General features: G+C 49.9%; 1 protein-coding gene across 1 annotated transcript in view; it reads left to right on the forward strand.

The window, feature by feature from the left end:
* Window positions 1-19875, forward strand: part of ATG16L2 (autophagy related 16 like 2) — a 122706-nt gene that overhangs the window by 9384 nt on the left and 93447 nt on the right. The window contains exons 2-3 of the mRNA XM_040339781.1: window positions 15628-15724; window positions 18784-18874. Coding sequence (XP_040195715.1) covers window positions 15628-15724; window positions 18784-18874 — 188 coding nt within the window. The remainder of the gene's footprint in view (window positions 1-15627; window positions 15725-18783; window positions 18875-19875) is intronic.

Raw genomic sequence — 19875 nt, forward strand, 5'->3', positions numbered from 1 at the left:
GTTTAAAGTCCCTTGAAGTTTTAGTCCTGTGCTGTGTCCTGATATCTCAGTGTGAAGTGCTGCTACTAATGCTGCCCAGCTCTGCCCTATTGTCGTGTACAGATGACTCACCTGCAGACCCTGTGTTTACATGTAAATAACCGGCATTCGTATGTAAATAACGGGAGCATTCATATGTATATCATGCCCCTCTGCAGTGAAGAGATGATGTGCTGTAACCTCTAGCAACCAATCAAATGAGCAGTATTACTGTACAGCAGGGGTGCCCAACCAGTGGAAAGGGGGCCACAGTAACTAATCAACAAGAAGAAATCATGTGCTGTAACCTCTAGCAACTAATCAGTGAGCTGCAATGTGTGCTGTAACCTCTAGCAACCAGTCAGTAAGTGGTAATGATATGCTGTAACCTCTAGCAACCAATCGCAATCACTGCCTGATCTGATACAGTAAACTGATTTTAAGTCTAGCTGATATTTATTGTATGTCTTGGAGCAGGGGGAGAGCAAAATTGCATGGGGGGGGCCCAAGACATTTTTTGCCCAGGGTCCAATCAACATTAAAGACGCCCCAGCACCTCAACTAACAGATGCCGTCAGAAATGTTGCTACCCCATTTCCAGAGACCCATAGGTACCTGTGTTTGTTCTAATCTGTACTACGCCATATGTTTTTCTTTGTGAACTTTTCTGATCCTCCATTACACTGTATTGTGCCGCCACCTGGTGGTCAAGTGTGGAAACTTTATTCCTAAGCACCCTTGTTATTGAGATGGCTTCATTGACTGTTATTCCTCCATCTGTGCTGCTGCTGTTCTACCTTTCTACCATTCTACGTGTATTGTCGGATCACCCTGCGTTCATCCAGTAAGAACCGAGGTGTTCATTGGCATTTGCCTTTTGGCTGAAATTGTAATAAAACGGTTAAACTTTTATATTTTTTTCAACTTTAACCAGTTACCGCCCGCCCACTGTATATACACGTCCTCTTTTTAAAGATGGATATCTCGGTAACGGCAGCAGCTGCTGCCACAACTGAGGTATCCATCTTTTCAGTGGGCGGTCCGGTAATCGATAACGGCAGTCTCCGCGGCAGATTCGCCGTGAGATCGTCGTTATCGGTGGCGGGAGAGGGCCCCTCCCGCCACTCTCCCGCGCCCTCCGCCGCTTACCGGAGCCGTCGGTAGCGGCGGAGGCGATCAGGTGCTGCTGCCTGTTGTGTGAGGACTGTAGTGAGGACAAGATGGCCCCCACCTGTCCCCATAGCTTTGCTCGGCGGAAGTGACGTCAGAACGTCAGTCCCGCCCAGCGTCTTAAAGAGACAATTTTTTTGTTGTCATTTTTTTAAATGACAAATTTTCCTCTTTTTTTTTTGCATTTTAGTCTAAATATGAGGTGTGAGGTCTTTTTGACCCCCAGATCGCATATATAAGAGGACCTGTCATGCTTTTTTCTATTACAAGGGATGTTTACATTCCTTATAATAGGAATAAAAGTGATACTTTTTTTTTTTTTTTTATTATTTCAGTGTAAAAAATTATAAAAGGCCATCGGGCCTTTAGGAAAAAACTAAAGACCCACCTCTTCTGAAGGACCGGTACGACTCTGGATGTCAAGCGCCTTGAGGCTATTAAGTTCGCATTTGTTGCGCTATATAAGTCACTCACTCACTCACTCACTCACTCACTCAATAATAATAAATAAGAAAACAAAAAAAAAATTATTTTAAAGCGCCCTGTTCCGACGAGCTCGTGCGCAGAAGCGAACGCATACGCAAGTAGCACCCGCATATTAAAACGGTGTACAAACCACACATGTGAGGTATCGCCGCGATCGTTAGAGCGAGAGCAATAATTCTAGCCCTAGACCTACTCTGTAGCTCAAAAAATGCAACCTATAGAATTTTTTAAACGTCGCCTATCGAGATTTTTATGGGTAAAAGTTTGACGCCATGCCACGAGCGGGCGCATTTTTTAAGCGTGACATGTTGCGGTATCATTTTACTCGGCATAACATCATCTTTCACAATATATAAAAAAATTGGGCCAAATTTATTGTTGTCTCATTTTTTAATTAAAAAAAGTGTTTTTTTTCCAAAAAAAAGTGCGCTTGTAAGACCGCTGCGCAAAATACGGTGTGACAAAAAGTATTGCAATGACCGGCATTTTATTCTCTAGTGTGTTAGAAAAATATATATATAATTTTTGGGGGTTTTAAGTGATTTTCTAGCAAAAAAAACAGTTTTAGTCTTGTAAACGCCGAATCTGAAAAACACCTTCTGTCCTTAAGTGGTTAATAACATTCTATAAATGTTACAAAGACTCGCAGTGAATGGGGAAGATACATTTTAGTTTTTCCGTCATTCGTGTTGCCCGGGCCTCTGTGATGGGGATGGTGATGTTGGTTGGTATGACGGATCTTTGGTCTTCCCTCTCGGTGACCTGATTGTGTGTAGATGACGGACGTTCTATAATGACGTCATGTGATGTTCTATAATGACGTCATGTGACGTTCTATAATGACGTCATGTGACGTTCTATAATGACGTCATGTGATGTTCTATAATGACGTCATGTGATGTTCTATAATGACGTCATGTGACGTTGGAGAACAATGTCGGGTTCATGGCCTTCAGACAGTAATCCAATGTAGAGATGGGGGTGATGTCCATCCAGTGTTCCTCCTTCTATGTGATAATGTTCATCATGTGATTTCTCTGTCTGATTCATGGGGATGGTCATTTTAGCCAGTTGCTGGTGACTCCCATGTGGCTCTCAGTCTGCTTGTAGCATCCTCTTATCTTTAACCACTTGAAGACCAGGCCTTTACTGGCACTTTTTGCTTAAAATGATTTTTGTTTAAATCAGTATTTTTTTGCTAGAAAATGACTTATAACACACAATTTTATATATATATCTATGAGGGCTCGACAAACCCCTGGCGCCAGGTCGCATTTGCGACTAGAATTAGCGACCTGGCGCCAGGGGTGGCACAGCTGGGGTATCCTGTCTGCGTGTGCACACCTCCCCCCCCCCCCCCCCCCGGCGAGATCGCATTGGGCCAGTAATTGAGGCCGCGGCCTTCTGCAGTCCTATGCTTCCTTCAGGAACGTGGCGCCCTCTTGTGGTGGTCGTTGGTATGTGACAAGACAACCAGCAATGCTAATGGACAGGCAGTGAAAACAGGCAGTGGAAGGTCCATCTCCTTCCCTTTACTTAGAACCCCCAAACATTATATATATTTTTATTCTAACACCCTAGAGAATAAAATGGCGGTCGTTGCAATACTTTCTGTCGCACCGTATTTGCGCAGCGGTCTTGCAAACGCACTTTTTTTTTTTTTTTTAAGGAAAAAATTCACTTTTTTAAATGGAAAAAATAAGACAATCGTAAAGTTAGCCCAATTTTATACTGTGAAAGATAATGTGTCGCCTAGTAAATTGATACCCAACATGTCACGCTTCAAAATTGCGTGCGCTCATGGAATGGCGACAAACTTTTACCCTTTTAAATCTCCATAGGCGACGTTTAAAAAAAATCTACGGGTTGCATGTTTTGAGTTACAGAGGAGGTCTAGAGCTAGAATTATTGCTCTCACTCTACCAATCAATCGCAGTGATACATCACATGTGTGGTTCGAACACCGTTTTCATATGCGGGCGCTACTCACGTATGTGTTCGCTTCTGCAAGCGAGCTCGCCAGGACGGGACGTGTTCCTGGCTCCTAACTTTTTTTTAGCTGGCTCCTAGATTCCAAGCAAATTTGTCAAACCCTAATAGATGAAAAAAAAAAAAAAAACATATACATATACATATACATATACATATACATATACATATATATATATATATATATATATATATATATATATATATATATATATATATATATATATATATATATATATATATATATATATATATATTTAAAATTATTAATTTTGTTTTATCTTATTTTATTTATATATATAGAATTTATAAAAAAAAACATATAGATAATAAATATATATATATATATATATATATATATATATATATATATATATATATATATATATATATATATATATATATATATATATATATATATATATATATATAATTATTTTTTTTAGCAGACACCCTAGAGAATACAATGGTAATCATTGCAATATTGTATGTCACACGTTATTTGTGCAGCATTTTTTAAAACACAATAAATAAAAATAATATTACACTTTAATAAAAACAAAACAAAAAACACTATATATATATATATATATATATATAATAAAACTTTTGTGCATAATGTGATAGATGAGATTAAGCCGACTAAGTAGATACCTAACATGCCACACTTTGAAATTGCGCACAGTTGTGCGCAATAGCGAACAAACAACGGCGCTTAAAAAAAATCTCCATAGGCGACGCTTGAATTTTTTTTTACGGGTTACCTGTTTAAGGATACAGAGGAGGTCTTGCACTAGAATTATTGCTCTCGCTCTGACCTCGCACTCACAGGGGCCTCGCGGCCACCTAACTTGCCCAAGGCATTACCCCAGTTTGGAGGCACAGGGGACCTTAACGCTGCTGTGCTCAGGCAGACAGCGTTAAGAGCCCTGACTCAGAAACGGGGCCGCCAGCGTCCCTAACAACAACCAGTAAATATCGGTGACACCGCCTCTTGTGACGTCAATAACCCAGCATGCCCTCAGTCAATGACATCACAAGGGGGCAGGGCAGGGTTTACCAGGTGACATCACCGGGTGGTTATTAAAGAGCAGGATCTGTGGGGCCGCCTTGTTAAAGGGGGGCTTCCAGATTCTGATAAGCCCTCTGCCCGCAGACCCCCATAACCACCGGCTAGGGTTGTGGGGAAGAGGCTCTTGTCCTTGAATTATTTTTCCCATCATGGGTGTGAGTGGGGCCCATGTCAAGTTTTGCCTAAGGCCTCACAAAGCCTAGAGCCGCCTCTGATTATCTGTGTGTGTGTGTGTGGGGGCGGGGTCTCTCTATTATGCTGCCTGGTTACAGATGATGGCAGAGGCCTGGATTCAAGAAGCAATTGCGCCTGTGTAACCATAGGTTACGCAGCGCAATTGCTTACTTGCCCCGGCGTTACGAATGCTCCTGATTCAGGAACATCGTTACACCGACTGCAGCCTAAAATCTGGGTGGCATAAGGCTCTTATGCCCGCATATCTTAGGCTGCATTCTTGCGTTGACCGCTAGGGGGCGTTCCCATTGTGCTCAGCGTATAGTATGCAAATTGCATACTAACACCGATTCACAATGTTGCGCGAGCCCTGCGTACACAATTTACGTCGTTTCTGTACGGCGTGTTTAGCGTAAGGCTGCCCCTTCTAATAGCAGGGGCAGCCAATGCTAAAGTATACCCGACGTTCCCGCATCGCGACGTTCGATTTTTACGTAATTTGCATAAGTGATTTGTGAATGGCGCTGGACGCCATTCACGTTCACTTTGAAGCAAATTACGTCCTTGCGACGTCATTTGCCGCAATGCATGTCGGAAAGTTTCCCGACGGAGCATGCGCTCTACGCTCGGCGCGGGAGCTCGCCTAATTTAAATGATTCCCGCCCCCTACGGAATCATTTACATTAGGCGCCCTTACGCAGGGCAAGTTTACACAGCGCACACGCAATTTACGGAGCTTCTGCTCTGTGAATCGCGGGTAGCGCAGTAAATTTGCGGGGGCGCAGGGCAAAAACGCGGCCCTGCGCCTCCGCAAATAAGGGTCAATTCTACCTGAATCCGGGCCAGAGTGTTTTGGCAGATTTAGAGGACGTGTTCCTTTTTTTGTATAATGTGCGGGTTTCTCCCGATATTTCCTCACCTATAGAAACGCCAGAAAAGTTTCACTTTTTTCGAAGTCGTAGTTTTAGTTTTGTGATGTGAGGATGTGAAACTGGGAAAAAGAACAAAACGTTTCCTGTTTTCTGCCGCTGGTTGCCGAGCCGGTGCTGCACCCTGGAAGAGTTGCGTCAGGTGACGCCGTGCGCGGACTTAGCTTCGCTTATGAAGTCCGGGTCAAAGGGGAAACGGAGTGTATTCTTAGATTGTGTGTATAAAGTATTGAGCAAGAGTGAGGGAGGATGCTTTACAAAAAAATGGCACAATGAGTAGATCCCATGTATTGATGAACAATCTATGAAGTGTTTAAATAATGATAAAAACGTAACTTGTTTTACAATTTGGGGTGTCCACTATTTGTCTTAAATACAGGATTCCCAGAGCACAGCGGGCTATCTCAGGAGAGCACAGCAGTCTTCTTTCAGGTAACCTGTCTAGGAAATGAGATGGTCATACCAACTCTTCCAAAGATCAGGGCTCTATGGCGGTCACACCATCTCTTCCAGAGATCAGGGTCCTATGGGGGTCATACCAACTCTTCCAAAGATCAGGGCTCTATGGCGGTCACACCATCTCTTCCAGAGATCATGGCTCTATGGGGGTCATACCATCTCTTCCAGAGATCAGGGCTCTATGGGGGTCATACCAACTCTTCCAAAGATCAGGGCTCTATGGCGGTCACACCATCTCTTCCAGAGATCAGGGTCCTATGGGGGTCATACCAACTCTTCCAGAGATCAGGGCTCTATGGGGGTCATACCATCTCTTCCAGAGATCAGGGCTCTATGGGGGTCATACCAACTCTTCCAGAGATCAGGGCTCTATGGGGGTCATACCAACTCTTCCAGAGATCAGAGCTCTATGGGGGTCGCACCATCTCTCTCAGAGATCAGGGCTCTATGGGGGTCATACCAACTCTTCCAGAGATCAGGGCTCTATGGGGGTCGCACCATCTCTTTCAGAGATCAGGACTCTATGGGGGTCATATCGTCTCTTCCAGAGATCAGGGCTCTATGTGGGTCATACCAACTCTTCCAAAGATCAGGGCTCTATGGGGGTCATACCAACTCTTCCAGAGATCAGGGCTCTATGGGGGGTCATATCAACTCTTCCAGAGATCAGGGTCCTATGAGGGTCATACCATATCTTTCAGAGATCAGGGCTCTATGGGGGTCATACCAACTCTTCCAAAGATCAGGGTCCTATGGGGGTCATACCATCTCTTCCAGAAATCAGGGCTCTATGGGGGTCATACCATCTCTTACAGAGATTGGGGGTCATACCATCTCTTCCAGAGATCGGGGCTCTATTGGGGGTCATACCATCTCTTTCAGAGATCAGGGCTCTATGTGGGTCATACCATCTCTTTCAGAGATCGGGGCTCTATGTGGGTCATACCATCTCTTTTAGAGATCGGGGCTCTATGTGGGTCATACCATCTCTTTTAGAGATCAGGGCTCTATGGGGGTCATACCATCTCTTTCAGAGATCAGGGCTCTATGTGGGTCATACCATCTCTTTCAGAGATCAGGGCTCTATGGGGGGGGGTCATACCATCTCTTTCAGAGGTCAGGGCTCTATGGGGGTCATACCATCTCTTCCAGAGATCAGGGCTCTATGGGGGTCATACCATCTCTTCCAGAGATCAGGGCTCTATGGGGGGTCATACCAACTCTTCCAGAGATCAGAGCTCTATGGGGGTCATACCATCTTTTTCAGAGATCAGGGCTCTATGGGGGGTCATACCAACTCTTCCAGAGATCAGAGCTCTATGGGGGTCATACCATATTTTTCAGAGATCAGGGCTCTATGAGGGTCATATCGTCTCTTCCAGAGATCAGGGCTCTATGGGGGTCATATCGCGTCTTCCAGAGATCAGGGCTCTATGGGGGTCATATCGCGTCTTCCAGAGATCAGGGCTCTATGGGGGTCATACCATCTCTTCCAGAGATCAGGGTCCTATGGGGGGTCGTACCATCTCGTTCAGAGATCAGGGCTCTATGGGGGTCATACCATCTCTTCCAGAGATCAGGGCTCTATGGGGGGGGTCATACCAACTCTTTCAGAGATCAGGGCTCTATGGGGGTCATACCAACTCTTCCAGAGATTAGGGCTCTATGTGGGTCATGCCATCTCTTCCAGAGATCAGGGCTCTATGGGGGTCATACCAACTCTTCCAGAGATCAGGGCTCTATGGGGGTCATACCAACTCTTCCAGAGATCAGGGCTCTATGGGGGTCATACCATCTCTTCCAGAGATCAGGGTCCTATGGGGGGTCGTACCATCTCGTTCAGAGATCAGGGCTCTATGGGGGTCATACCATCTCTTTCAGAGATCAGGGTCCTATGGGGGGGTCATACCATCTCTTCCAGAGATCAGGGCTCTATGGGGGTCATACCATCTCTTCCAGAGATCAGGGTCCTATGGGGGGTCGTACCATCTTGTTCAGAGATCAGGGCTCTGTGGGGGTCATAGAGTTGCGGATTGTCACTTGCCACACCTTGTCACTTTCCTGCTCAGGTGGGGAATGGGGAATGTCACTTCCTTTGTCCCGGAGTCAGGCAGCAAAGAGATGATGTCATCTCTCTGCTGCCTGCACAGTGAGTGAGGGCGGAATTACCGGGATGCAGGACAGGCGCCGGGTGGTGAGAGATGATGTCATCTCTCTGCTCCGCCACCCGCTGATTGGCCAGTCCACCCACCTGGCCTCTCGTCCGCCCGCCGAGCCACCTCCGCTCGCAAGTCAGTGTGACTGTGCGAGTGCCGAGCGGGCGGGCAGCTCAGTGGCTCACCCGCCGCCCGCACAGTACGCCGAGCCAACCGTCGGCTCAACCACCACGCCGCTCCGCACACTCACCCGCAACTAACTTCTCCGGAGGGGCAATTGCCTGTTGCCCCCCACCCTGTCTCAGAGTGGCAGTGGTGGGTGCCATGGCTTTCAGTCACATGACTGCCACTGGAAAGGCTGAAGAAGAGATACAATGTAACAATTGTCGAGAACGCTAAAGGGAATTAGCAAACCATGTAACCATTGCTACTATTGGATCCTTTATTTTGGATTGCCGACCATGAATAAAACCACAGAGATAATACAACTATAGGACGTGACCCCTCCCCTGAGGTCCTCCTTCTTCTAGTAGAACGTGACGCTGATGATGATGTCCATACTTCGGAATAAAGGGGAACGTAGAATCTTATCAGTGTGCTAATGCTTCGTTATTTTAAATACGGTTTATTATGTTCTGTAAATGACGTGCGCGGTGCGCAGGAATTTCCCGTAGTTTTCGAAGAAACTCCAACCCCTCCCTGTCCTTCACATCATTGAGATACCAGAAACCTCCTTGTTCAGTGTTCTGTCTGCCCTCAGGACAAGGTGGTTGTGGATCTGGTTCTTCTGCTCGGAAATGTCTCTGCTGATTTTCATTTCCGTCTACCACTAAAAAAAATAAAATAAGAAGCTTATTAAGTTTACTTCTTTGCAGATGTTGAAGGATCATTAAATACTATATTACCAAAAGTATTGGGACGCGTGTCTTTACACGCACATGAACTTTATTGCCATCCCAGTCTTAGTCCGTAGGGTTCAATATTGAGTTGGCTCCGCCCTTTGCAGATATAACAGCTTCACCTCTTCTGGGAAGGCCGTCCACAAGGTTTAGGAGGTGTCTATGAGAATTGTTGACCATTCTTCCAGAGAAGGGCATTTGTGAGGTCAGGCACTGATGTGGATGAGAACAGGGCTCGACAAATCCCGGGCGCCAGGTCTCCATGGCGACTAGAAATAGGGTCCTGGCGACTTGGCTTGGAAGGAGGGCAAAAAAAAAAAAAAAAATCTGGTGGTGGCCGTTGGTATTACAAGTTATTACCACCAGATGTGTAAGCTGGCGCCATCTGGTGGTGGCCGTTGGTATTACAAGTTAAGCATTACAAGTTAAACAGCAATTCTAATGTAATTTTTCACTATTTTCACTGCCATCTTCTTCCCTCTAATTAGAACCCCCAAACATTATATATATTTTTTATCCTAACACCCTAGAGAATAAAATGGCGATCGTTGCAATACTTTCTGTCATGCCGTATTTGCGCAGCGGTCTTACAAGCGCACTTTTTTGGGGAAAAAATACACTTTTTTTAATTAAAAAATAAGAAAACAGTAAAGTTATCCCCATTTTTTTTTTATATTATGAAAGATAATGTTACGCCGAGTAAATTGATACCCAACATGTCACGCTTCAAAATTGCGTCCGCTCGTGGAATGCCGACAAACTTTTACCCTTTAAAATCTCCATAGGCGACGTTTAAAAAAATCTACAGGTTGCATGTTTTGAGTTACGGAGGAGGTCTAGGGCTAGAATTATTGCTCTCGCTCTAACGATCGCGGCGATACCTCACTTGTGTGGTTTGAATACCGTTTACATATGCGGGCGCTGCTCACGTATGTGTTTGCTTCTGTGCGCAAGCTCGTCGGGACGGGGTGCGTTTTCTGGCTCCTAAATTTTTTAGCTGGCTCCTAGATTCCAAGCAAATTTGTCCAACCCTGGATGAGAAGGCCTGGCTCGCAGTCTCCACTCTAATTCTTCCATTTCAAAGGTGTTCTTTCAGGTTGAGGTCAGGACTCTGTGCAGGCCAGTCAAGCTTCTCCACCCCAAACTTGCTCGGTTATGTCCTTATGGACCTTGTGTAACGGAATGGCCCATGACACCCAGAGACTTTTGAAGGATGTGGGGTACTTCTGTGCCAGCTTCACTAATGTCTATTGGGTCTAGGGTCATCCTATGCCCCTTTTGGAGATGGGTGGGCAGTAAAAACAGGCAGGAAGCCCCATTTAGCATTGCTGGTTTTCTTCTTGTCATATCAACGGCCACCACAAGATGGCGCCAGATCACAGAAGGAAGCGTAGGCCTGCAGAAGGCCGCAAAGCTGCGGCCTCAATTACTGGGCGGCGAGGCCCGACGCGATTGTGGTGGGGGGGTATGCAAGGAGACACAGGATATGCGACCTGGCGCCCGGGGTTTGTCGAACCCCGTCCTAAACCTCCGCGGTTTAGGAGACCTTTACAATAGAGACATGCGCCTGCGCCGATGTCTACGGAGCGTGCGGCGTAGACAATGGCGCAGGCGCACTTTAGAAACGGCGATCGTGCCATTTCTAAAGGAGGTCATGCTGTGGCTGGCGGCTCCAGGATGACATGTCGCCAGTTCTGGGTCGGGCACCGCAGTAGGGGCTTTGATCCCAGGTATTACATAATGAGCTAGTATGCATACTAGCTCATTATGCCTTTTGTCTTACAGGTGTTAGTTTAAAAAATGAAATAAAATCAAAAGTGGGTTTACAACCACTCTTATCCCAAAGGGAAATTACTGCAATATAATTACATTCAACAAAGACAAAACAAGATCACAACAATGAACAGAACAAAGCACAAAGACACAATAAAATGACCAATAACTAGGGGTGCAACGGATCACAGTGTTCGGATCGGAACACACTGTGATCCGCGGATTGCCGCGGCTCCGGAACTAGGCCGAAGCCGCGGGCTTTCTTAATGTTATGGCCGCTGCTCCGGAGCTAGGCCGAAGCCGCGGTCTTTCCTAACGTTATGGCCGCGGCTTCGGCCTACCTCCGGAGCCGTGGCCATAACGCTAGGAAAGGCCGCGGCTTCGGCCTAGCTCCAGGGCAGCAGGAATAACATTAGGAAAGGCCGCGGCTTCGGCCTAGCTCCGGAGCCACGGCCATCTTGGTACACCCGGTGACGGCCCTCCTCTGTTTACACCCACAGAGGAGGAGGAGCCCGCACTCGTGGGGAAGAAGCACACGCTGGGAGTGTCTGTACTGTCCGAGGGGGGTCTCTTGCCCCTAGAGGAGGGGGGTCTCTTGCCCCTAGAGGAAGGGGGGGTCTCTTGCCCCTAGAGGAAGGGGGGGTCTCTTGCCCCTAGAGGAAGGGGGGGTCTCTTGCCCCGAGAGGAGGGGGGGGTCTCTTGCCCCGAGAGGAGGGGGGGGTCTCTTGCCCCGAGAGGAGGGGGGGGTCTCTTGCCCCTAGAGGAGGGGGGGGGGTCTCTCCCCTAGAGGAGGGGGGGGGTCTCTCCCCTAGAGGAGGGGGGGTCTCTTGCCCCTAGAGGATGCCCCTAGAGGAGGGGGGGGTCTCTTGCCCCTAGAGGAGGGGGGGGGTCTCTTTCCCCTAGAGGAGGGGGGGTCTCTTGCCCCTAGAGGATGCCCCTAGAGGAGGGGGGGGGTCTCTTGCCCCTAGAGGAGGGGGGGGGTCTCTTTCCCCTAGAGGAGGGGGGGGTCTCTTGCCCCTAGAGGAGGGGGGGGTCTCTTGCCCCTAGAGGAGGGGGGGGGGTCTCTTGCCCCTAGAGGAGGGGAGGGGTCTCTTGCCCTGAGCGGAGGAGGGGGGTCCCCTTGTACTGAGAGGAGGGGGGGTGTTTGCACCGAGGGGGTACTATAGTTGGTGGGGGGGAGGTGAACAGTGGGGGGGGGGGATGTGTATATTACAGTGGGGGAGAATTTTTTATTTGCCGATCCGAAAAATGATCCGATCTGTGACTCCTGACCCGAGGAACGATCCGAACTGTGAGTTTTTTGATCCGTTGCACCCCTACCAATAACGGCAAATAAAACTATTCTCTAATAATCCACCCATACTATGAAAATACAACATAGAATAAATAACAGAAAATCAAACTACCAAAATTGCAGTTTTCTGTAGCATCACCCAAAATAATAATAACTTGATACCAACATACTATAAAAACTACATAAAACTCCTAATGGTCATAGTCAGGTTTTTGTGTCGCTCTGTGGTGCATGGTGGTTGTAACAATCTATCACTGATGGTCCTCCGCAGACTGACCCGCGTGTTGTGCAGTGGGTGGGAGGTACTGTATCGCTTAGGGCAGTGCTCCCCAACCTTTTTGGCTCCGGGGACCGGCTGCGTGGAAGAAAATTGTGGCGAGGAGGGGATGGGGGGGGGGGGGGGATGGGTAAGCGATTTTTCACAGGCAATTTATCGTGGCAATAGCTGGTGTTCTGCTGTTGGCGCTTCAATGATCACGGCACCATGGTTGTTATGGTGTCAGGATGATTGAAGCGCATTATTTCTATTATTACATTGTACTATAAAATGTAATGGTTCAACTCACCATAATGCAGAATTAGTGGGAGCCCCGAGTGTGTCACTTGCCACGTCACCTGCCACCAGATGCATCTTGCCACGCTGCCTGCCACCAGTTGAGGAATGGCACTTGCCAAGCTGCCTGCCACCAGATGAGGAATGGCACTTGCCACGCTGCCTGCCACCAGTTGAGGAATGGCACTTGCCACGCTGCCTGCCACCAGATGAATAATGCCACTTGACGCACTGCCTGCCACCAGATGAGGGATGCCACTTGCCATGCTGCCTGCCACCAGATGCAGTTTGTCACTTGCCACGTCACCTGCCACCAGATGCATCTTGCCACTCTGCCTGCCACCAGATGAGGAATGCCACTTGCCACGCTGCCTGCCACCAGATGAGGAATGCCACTTGCCACGCTGCCTGCCACCAGATGAGGAATGCCACTTGCCACTGTGCCTGCCACCAGATGAGGAATGCCATGCTGCCTGCCACCAAATGAGGAATACCACTTGCCGCACTGCTGGCCACCAGATGAGGCATGCCACTTGACGCGCTGCCTGCCACAAGGTAAAGAATGCCACTTGACGCACTGCCTGCCACCAGGTGAGGAATGCCACTTGACGCACTGCCTGCCACCAGGTGAGGAATGCCACTTGACGCGCTGCCTGCCACCAGGTGAGGAATGCCACTTAAACCGCTGCCTGCCACCAGTTGAGGAATGCCACGCTGGCTGCCACCAGTTGAGGAATGCCACTTGCCACGCTGCCTGCCACCAGTTGAGGAATGCCACTTGCCACGCTGCCTGCCACCAGTTGAGAAATGCCACTTGCCACGCTGCCTTCCACCAGATGAGGAATTCCACTTGCCGCATCACCTGCCAGTGCCACCTGATGAGGAATGCCACATCACCTGCCAGTGCCACCAGATGTGGGTTGTCTCTGCATTGGTGGCACTGGTTCAGTGATCGTTCTTGAGTGAGGGCAGAGAGAGCGGAGGGGCGGGCGGAGAGAGATGAGACCAGCTCCCCGTCACACCTTCGACATTCTGCACACTGTGAGGGTGGAAGAGCGGTGATGCTATGCGGGTGGACAGAGATGAGGCCATCTCTGCTCGCCAGCCCGCTTCTCTCATCCGCCCGCCTTTCTGATCCACTGCGCTCTCACACCAGCCCACCTTAAAATGTCATGCCACCCGCCGTGGGCCGGCAGCAGAGACGCTACGGCCCAGTAGTGCGCCGCTGCCTGGGGGTTGAGGAGACCTGACTTAGGCGACTTGTCTGTTGGTTTGAGAGTTTCTGTAACAAGTCTGACTTTTTCCCATGTGACCTTGCAGTTGGCCGGATATAGTTGTAGCGGGGTCATACTATCGGGGACTATTTGATAGCTATGCATACCTAAATACCCCAGGAGTTCCAGTCCAGTTGTATATACGTGTTTACTTTTTCCTAGAGCAATGCATTGTGGGATTTGAAGGATTGGGAGAAAAGGACTCCATTAACATTGGTAGGAATAGACTACGGTACCCACAATGCATTGGTTTCCCAGAGAACATTGCAACCCCGCACAGCTTGATGGGGGAGGTTACTTAAAGGCGGGGAGAATGTGAATTCGCTCTCTTGGGATCGGCGCTCTCCCCTCTGCGGAACGAGGGAGAGCACTTCAGCCAAGCAGCTAGGCCTGAAGCCTGAGGCGGGATCCAACGGAGGAAACAACCATCCAGAGAGAGAGAGACAAGATCATATGTCACCGGAGAAACTCACCAGTTGATGGCGGTAGCAGTGGAGAGCAGGATACCAGAGACTGTGCGTTGCGGAGGGGCCATTGATCAGCACATCTTTCGTGAGGGACTCAGGCGGACGGGGCCTGCTCGAATGAGAGGGCACTTGCCCAAGTTTTCATTATTACCTCAGCCTTGTGACTCGTAGCGCTCCACTTACCAGATCAGCGTACTGTTCACTGATCTAATTCAGAGGCCTAACATCTGAAAGTCACGCTCTCCGAGTTGACCGATGCTGACTTGAAGATCGGTCCACAGGCACTTGTATTGATCATACCCTTTAATTAGGCCTGAATACCCTTTTGGATTACAAATAAGTTCAAAGTGCACCAACGTACTCACAATAAACTTCACAGAGGGACATTCCGGAGTTGTCTGGGCCAGGCCTGGTCAAGATTTCCTGCAACTGTGTTTTTTTACAGAATTGCCCACTAGGGGGAGCTCGCGAGCATAGACTACCTATAGCTACTTGTGGACTAAATAGTATTAGCATTTTAGTTTGATTTTTCTTTGACTCTTGCAAGGACACTTGCAGAGTCTGCCATATACATGTATGTGTGTTTAGTCTGTTGTTAAATCCTTTTATTTACCCTTGGTTTATCATATTGATTGTGTGAAGTGTGTTTACTCCTGAGAGCCGCAAGTTGGAGAAGGTAATGACATTATTGCATTGTCATTGTATATTTCACATGTGTTATTGTGGTCCCAGCCAAGCGGGGGATTCGCAATACAATTGCATTTGTCTGGTGTGCCAAGGGAGGGTTCGAGCCTGTTAGAGGGGTGGATAGGTCAGAGAGGAGACCCAAACTAATCAGCAGCTCCTTCGGGGGGTATCGCTACATGGTATTGAATGTCTCTTATAATGTGTTTATTTTTTTTTTGTCTTTTCAGACAATAAGCTTTTGGAAAAGTCGGTTTTTCTGAAGGGTCTGACTGAAAAAATCCAAACTGAACCCCTCGCTTCCCCCGGGACCCACCATGCAACCAGGTGAGTACCGAGAGCTCAGATTCCTGGAAGATGGAACAAAGGTGGGCGGGGGGGGGACCCCATTGTGAATAGGAACCTACAAAGGCGAGCAGGAACACCTGTGGTGGGCAGGAACCTGAAAAAGTGACTAGGAACACCCAGTGGTGGGAAGAAACCTGTAAAGGTGAGTAGAGACACCTTATAGTGGGCAGGAATATGCACAGGTGGTGGGAGACGGACATCTCATGGTGGACGGGAACTGCAAAGGTGGTTGGGAACACTCCTTGGTGGGCAGGAAACTTCAAAAGTGAGAAGGGACACCCCCTGGTGAGCAGGGACCCGCAAATGTGGGAAGGGACACACACCCCATGGTGTGTAGGAATATTCAAAGGTGAGCAGGGATACCTCATAATGGGCAGGACCATGTAAAAGTCAGCGAAGACGCCCCATGGTTGGCAGAGGCATCTCACGGTGGACAGGAATCTGGAAAGGTGAACAGGGACACCTCCATAGGCGTGTGCCTGGGCACACCCTAATCACCCCATGGGCATGAGCATTATCGCTCTGTGTACCTGCAGGAAGATGGGAAAGTTCTGCCTCCTACCGGCTCTGCTGTAAGAGAAGTGTGTATGCACTTCTCTTTCACTGTGCCGGCAGGGAGATCAATGTGCCGGGGCCATACAGTATATATGTAGATACACACACGTATGTTTGAGCTTTCGGGTGCACACCTATGGACACCTCATGATTGGCAGGAACCTGAAAAAAAAAAGAGTAGGAATACCCAAGGGTGTTAAGGAATATGCAAAGGTGGGTGGAGACACCCCCCATGGTGGGCAGGAACCTGTGAAGGTGGGTGGAGACACCCCCATGCTGGGCAGGAATATTTAAAGGTGAGCATGGATACCTCATGGTGGACATGGACATGCAGTTGTGGGCAGGGACACCCCCTTGTGGGCAAGAACTTGTAAAAGTGAGTAGAAATACCCACATTTGGGAAGAAATTTACAAAGGTGTGTGGGGACACCCCATGGTGGGCAGGAACCTGTGAAGGTGGGTGGAGTCACCCCATGGTGGGCAGGAACCTGTGAAGGTGGGTAGGTACACCACATGATGGGCAGGAACCTGTGAAGGTGGGTGAAGACACCTCATGGTGTGCAGGAACCTGTGAAGGTGGGTGGAGTCACCCCATGGTGGGCAGGAACCTGTGAAGGTGAGGAGGAACACCATATGGTGGGCAGGAACCTGTGAAGGTGGGTAGGTACACCACATGATGGGCAGTAACCTGTGAAGGTGGGTGGAATCACCCCATGGTGGGCAGGAACCTGTGAAGGTAGGTGGAGTCACCCCATGGTGGGCAGGAACCTGTGAAGGTGGGTGGGGACACCTCATGGTGGGCAGGAACCTGTGAAGGTGGGTGGAGACACCCCATGGTGGGCAGGAACCTGTGAAGGTGAGGAGGGACACCATATGGTGGGCAGGAACCTGTGAAGGTGGGTAGGTACACCACATGGTGGGCAGGAACCTGTGAAGGTGGGGACACCTCATGGTGGGCAGGAACCTGTGAAGGTGGGTGGAGACACCCCATGGTGGACAGGAACCTGTGAAGGTGGGTGGAGACACCCCATGGTGGACAGGAACCTGTGAAGGTGGGTGGAGACACCCCATGGTGGACAGGAACCTGTGAAGGTGGGTGGAGACACCCCATGGTGGACAGGAACCTGTGAAGGTGGGTGGAGACACCCCATGGTGGACAGGAACCTGTGAAGGTGGGTGGAGACACCCCATGGTGGGCAGGAACCTGTGAAGGTGGGTGGAGACACCCCATGGTGGGCAGGAACCTGTGAAGGTGGGTGGGGACACCCCATGGTGTGCAGGAACCTGTGAAGGTGGGTGGAGACACCCCATGGTGGGCAGGAACCTGTGAAGGTGGGTGGAGACACCCCATGGTGGGCAGGAACCTGTGAAGGTGAGGAGGGACACCATATGGTGGGCAGGAACCTGTGAAGGTGGGTAGGTACACCACATGGTGGGCAGGAACCTGTGAAGGTGGGGACACCTCATGGTGGGCAGGAACCTGTGAAGGTGGGTGGAGACACCCCATGGTGGACAGGAACCTGTGAAGGTGGGTGGAGACACCCCATGGTGGACAGGAACCTGTGAAGGTGGGTGGAGACACCCCATGGTGGACAGGAACCTGTGAAGGTGGGTGGAGACACCCCATGGTGGACAGGAACCTGTGAAGGTGGGTGGAGACACCCCATGGTGGACAGGAACCTGTGAAGGTGGGTGGAGACACCCCATGGTGGGCAGGAACCTGTGAAGGTGGGTGGAGACACCCCATGGTGGGCAGGAACCTGTGAAGGTGGGTGGGGACACCCCATGGTGTGCAGGAACCTGTGAAGGTGGGTGGAGACACCCCATGGTGGGCAGGAACCTGTGAAGGTGGGTGGAGACACCCCATGGTGGGCAGGAACCTGTGAAGGTGGGTGGGGACACCCCATGGTGGGCAGGAACCTGTGAAGGTGGGTGGAGACACCCCATGGTGGGCAGGAACCTGTGAAGGTGGGTGGGGACACCCCATGGTGGGCAGGAACCTGTGAAGGTGGGTGGAGACACCCCATGGTGGGCAGGAACCTGTGAAGGTGGGTGGAGACACCCCATGGTGGGCAGGAATCTGTGAAGGTGGGTGGAGACACCCCATGGTGGGCAGGAACCTGTGAAGGTGGGTGGGGACACCCCATGGTGTGCAGGAACCTGTGAAGGTGGGTGGAGACACCCCATGGTGGGCAGGAACCTGTGAAGGTGGGTGGGGACACCCCGTGGTGGTCAGGAACGTGCTATTGTGGGCAGAACACAGTTGGATGGAGATATTCTGCGGTGGAAGTTAAGGAGGAACATCCCAAACATCTAGGTGGACAAGAGCAGAGCCGGAAATTTGTCTGGGAGATCCTTCTGTTGCTGGCTGCTTATGAACTACAGTTTTGACACCAACATGTTTCAGGCACTGGGGTAGAGCCATAGTCTAATTAAAGCATTTATAGAAATGGACCAAACTTGTCCTGATTTCTGTGTTGCAGGTCTCCTTCCGATGTGTTCTGTAGTCCTGGATCAGGTGACCTTTCCGCACTACAGAAGGAAATTGCTGAAATTAAGACATCTAATGGAGAGGTATGTAATACAACCTGAGAGCTTCCACCGAATGGGAATCAGGCAGTAGAATAGGCATTTCATGGTTGGGACCGGTGCTTTTACAACAAATCCAGGGATGGTGGGAACCCCTCATAATGGGCACAGCGGGTGTACAGACCCGGGAACTCAGCACAGGGATGGTGGGAACCCCTCATAATGGGCACAGCGGGTGTACAGACCCGGAAACTCAGCACAGGGATGGTGGGAACCTCTCATAATGGGCACAGCGGGTGTACAGACCCGGGAACTCAGCACAGGGATGGTGAGAACCCCTCATAATGGGCACAGCGGGTGTACAGACCCAGGAACTCAGCACAGGGATGGTGGGAACCCCTCAAAATGGGCACAGCGGGTGTACAGACCCGGGAACTCAGCACAGGGATGGTGGGAACCCCTCATAATGGGGCACAGCGGGTGTACAGACCCGGGAACTCAGCACAGGGATGGTGGGAACCCCTCATAATGGGCACAGCGGGTGTACAGACCCGGGAACTCAGCACAGGGATGGTGGGAACCCCTCATAATGGGCACAGCGGGTGTACAGACCCGGGAACTCAGCACAGGGATGGTGGGAACTCCTCATAATGGGGCACAGCGGGTGTACAGACCCGGGAACTCAGCACAGGGATGGTGGGAACCCCTCATAATGGGCACAGCGGGTGTACAGACCCGGGAACTCAGCACAGGGATGGTGGGAACCCCTCATAATGGGCACAGCGGGTGTACAGACCCGGGAACTCAGCACAGGGATGGTGGGAACCCCTCATAATGGGCACAGCGGGTGTACAGACCCGGAAACTCAGCACAGGGATGGTGGGAACCTCTCATAATGGGCACAGCGGGTGTACAGACCCGGGAACTCAGCACGGGGATGGTGGGAACCTCTCATAATGGGCACAGCGGGTGTACAGACCCGGGAACTCAGCACAGGGATGGTGGGAACCCCTCATAATGGGCACAGCGGGTGTACAGACCCGGGA

The sequence above is a fragment of the Rana temporaria genome, chromosome 2 (genome assembly GCF_905171775.1).
Source record: "Rana temporaria chromosome 2, aRanTem1.1, whole genome shotgun sequence".
NCBI classification, from domain to species: domain Eukaryota; kingdom Metazoa; phylum Chordata; class Amphibia; order Anura; family Ranidae; genus Rana; species Rana temporaria.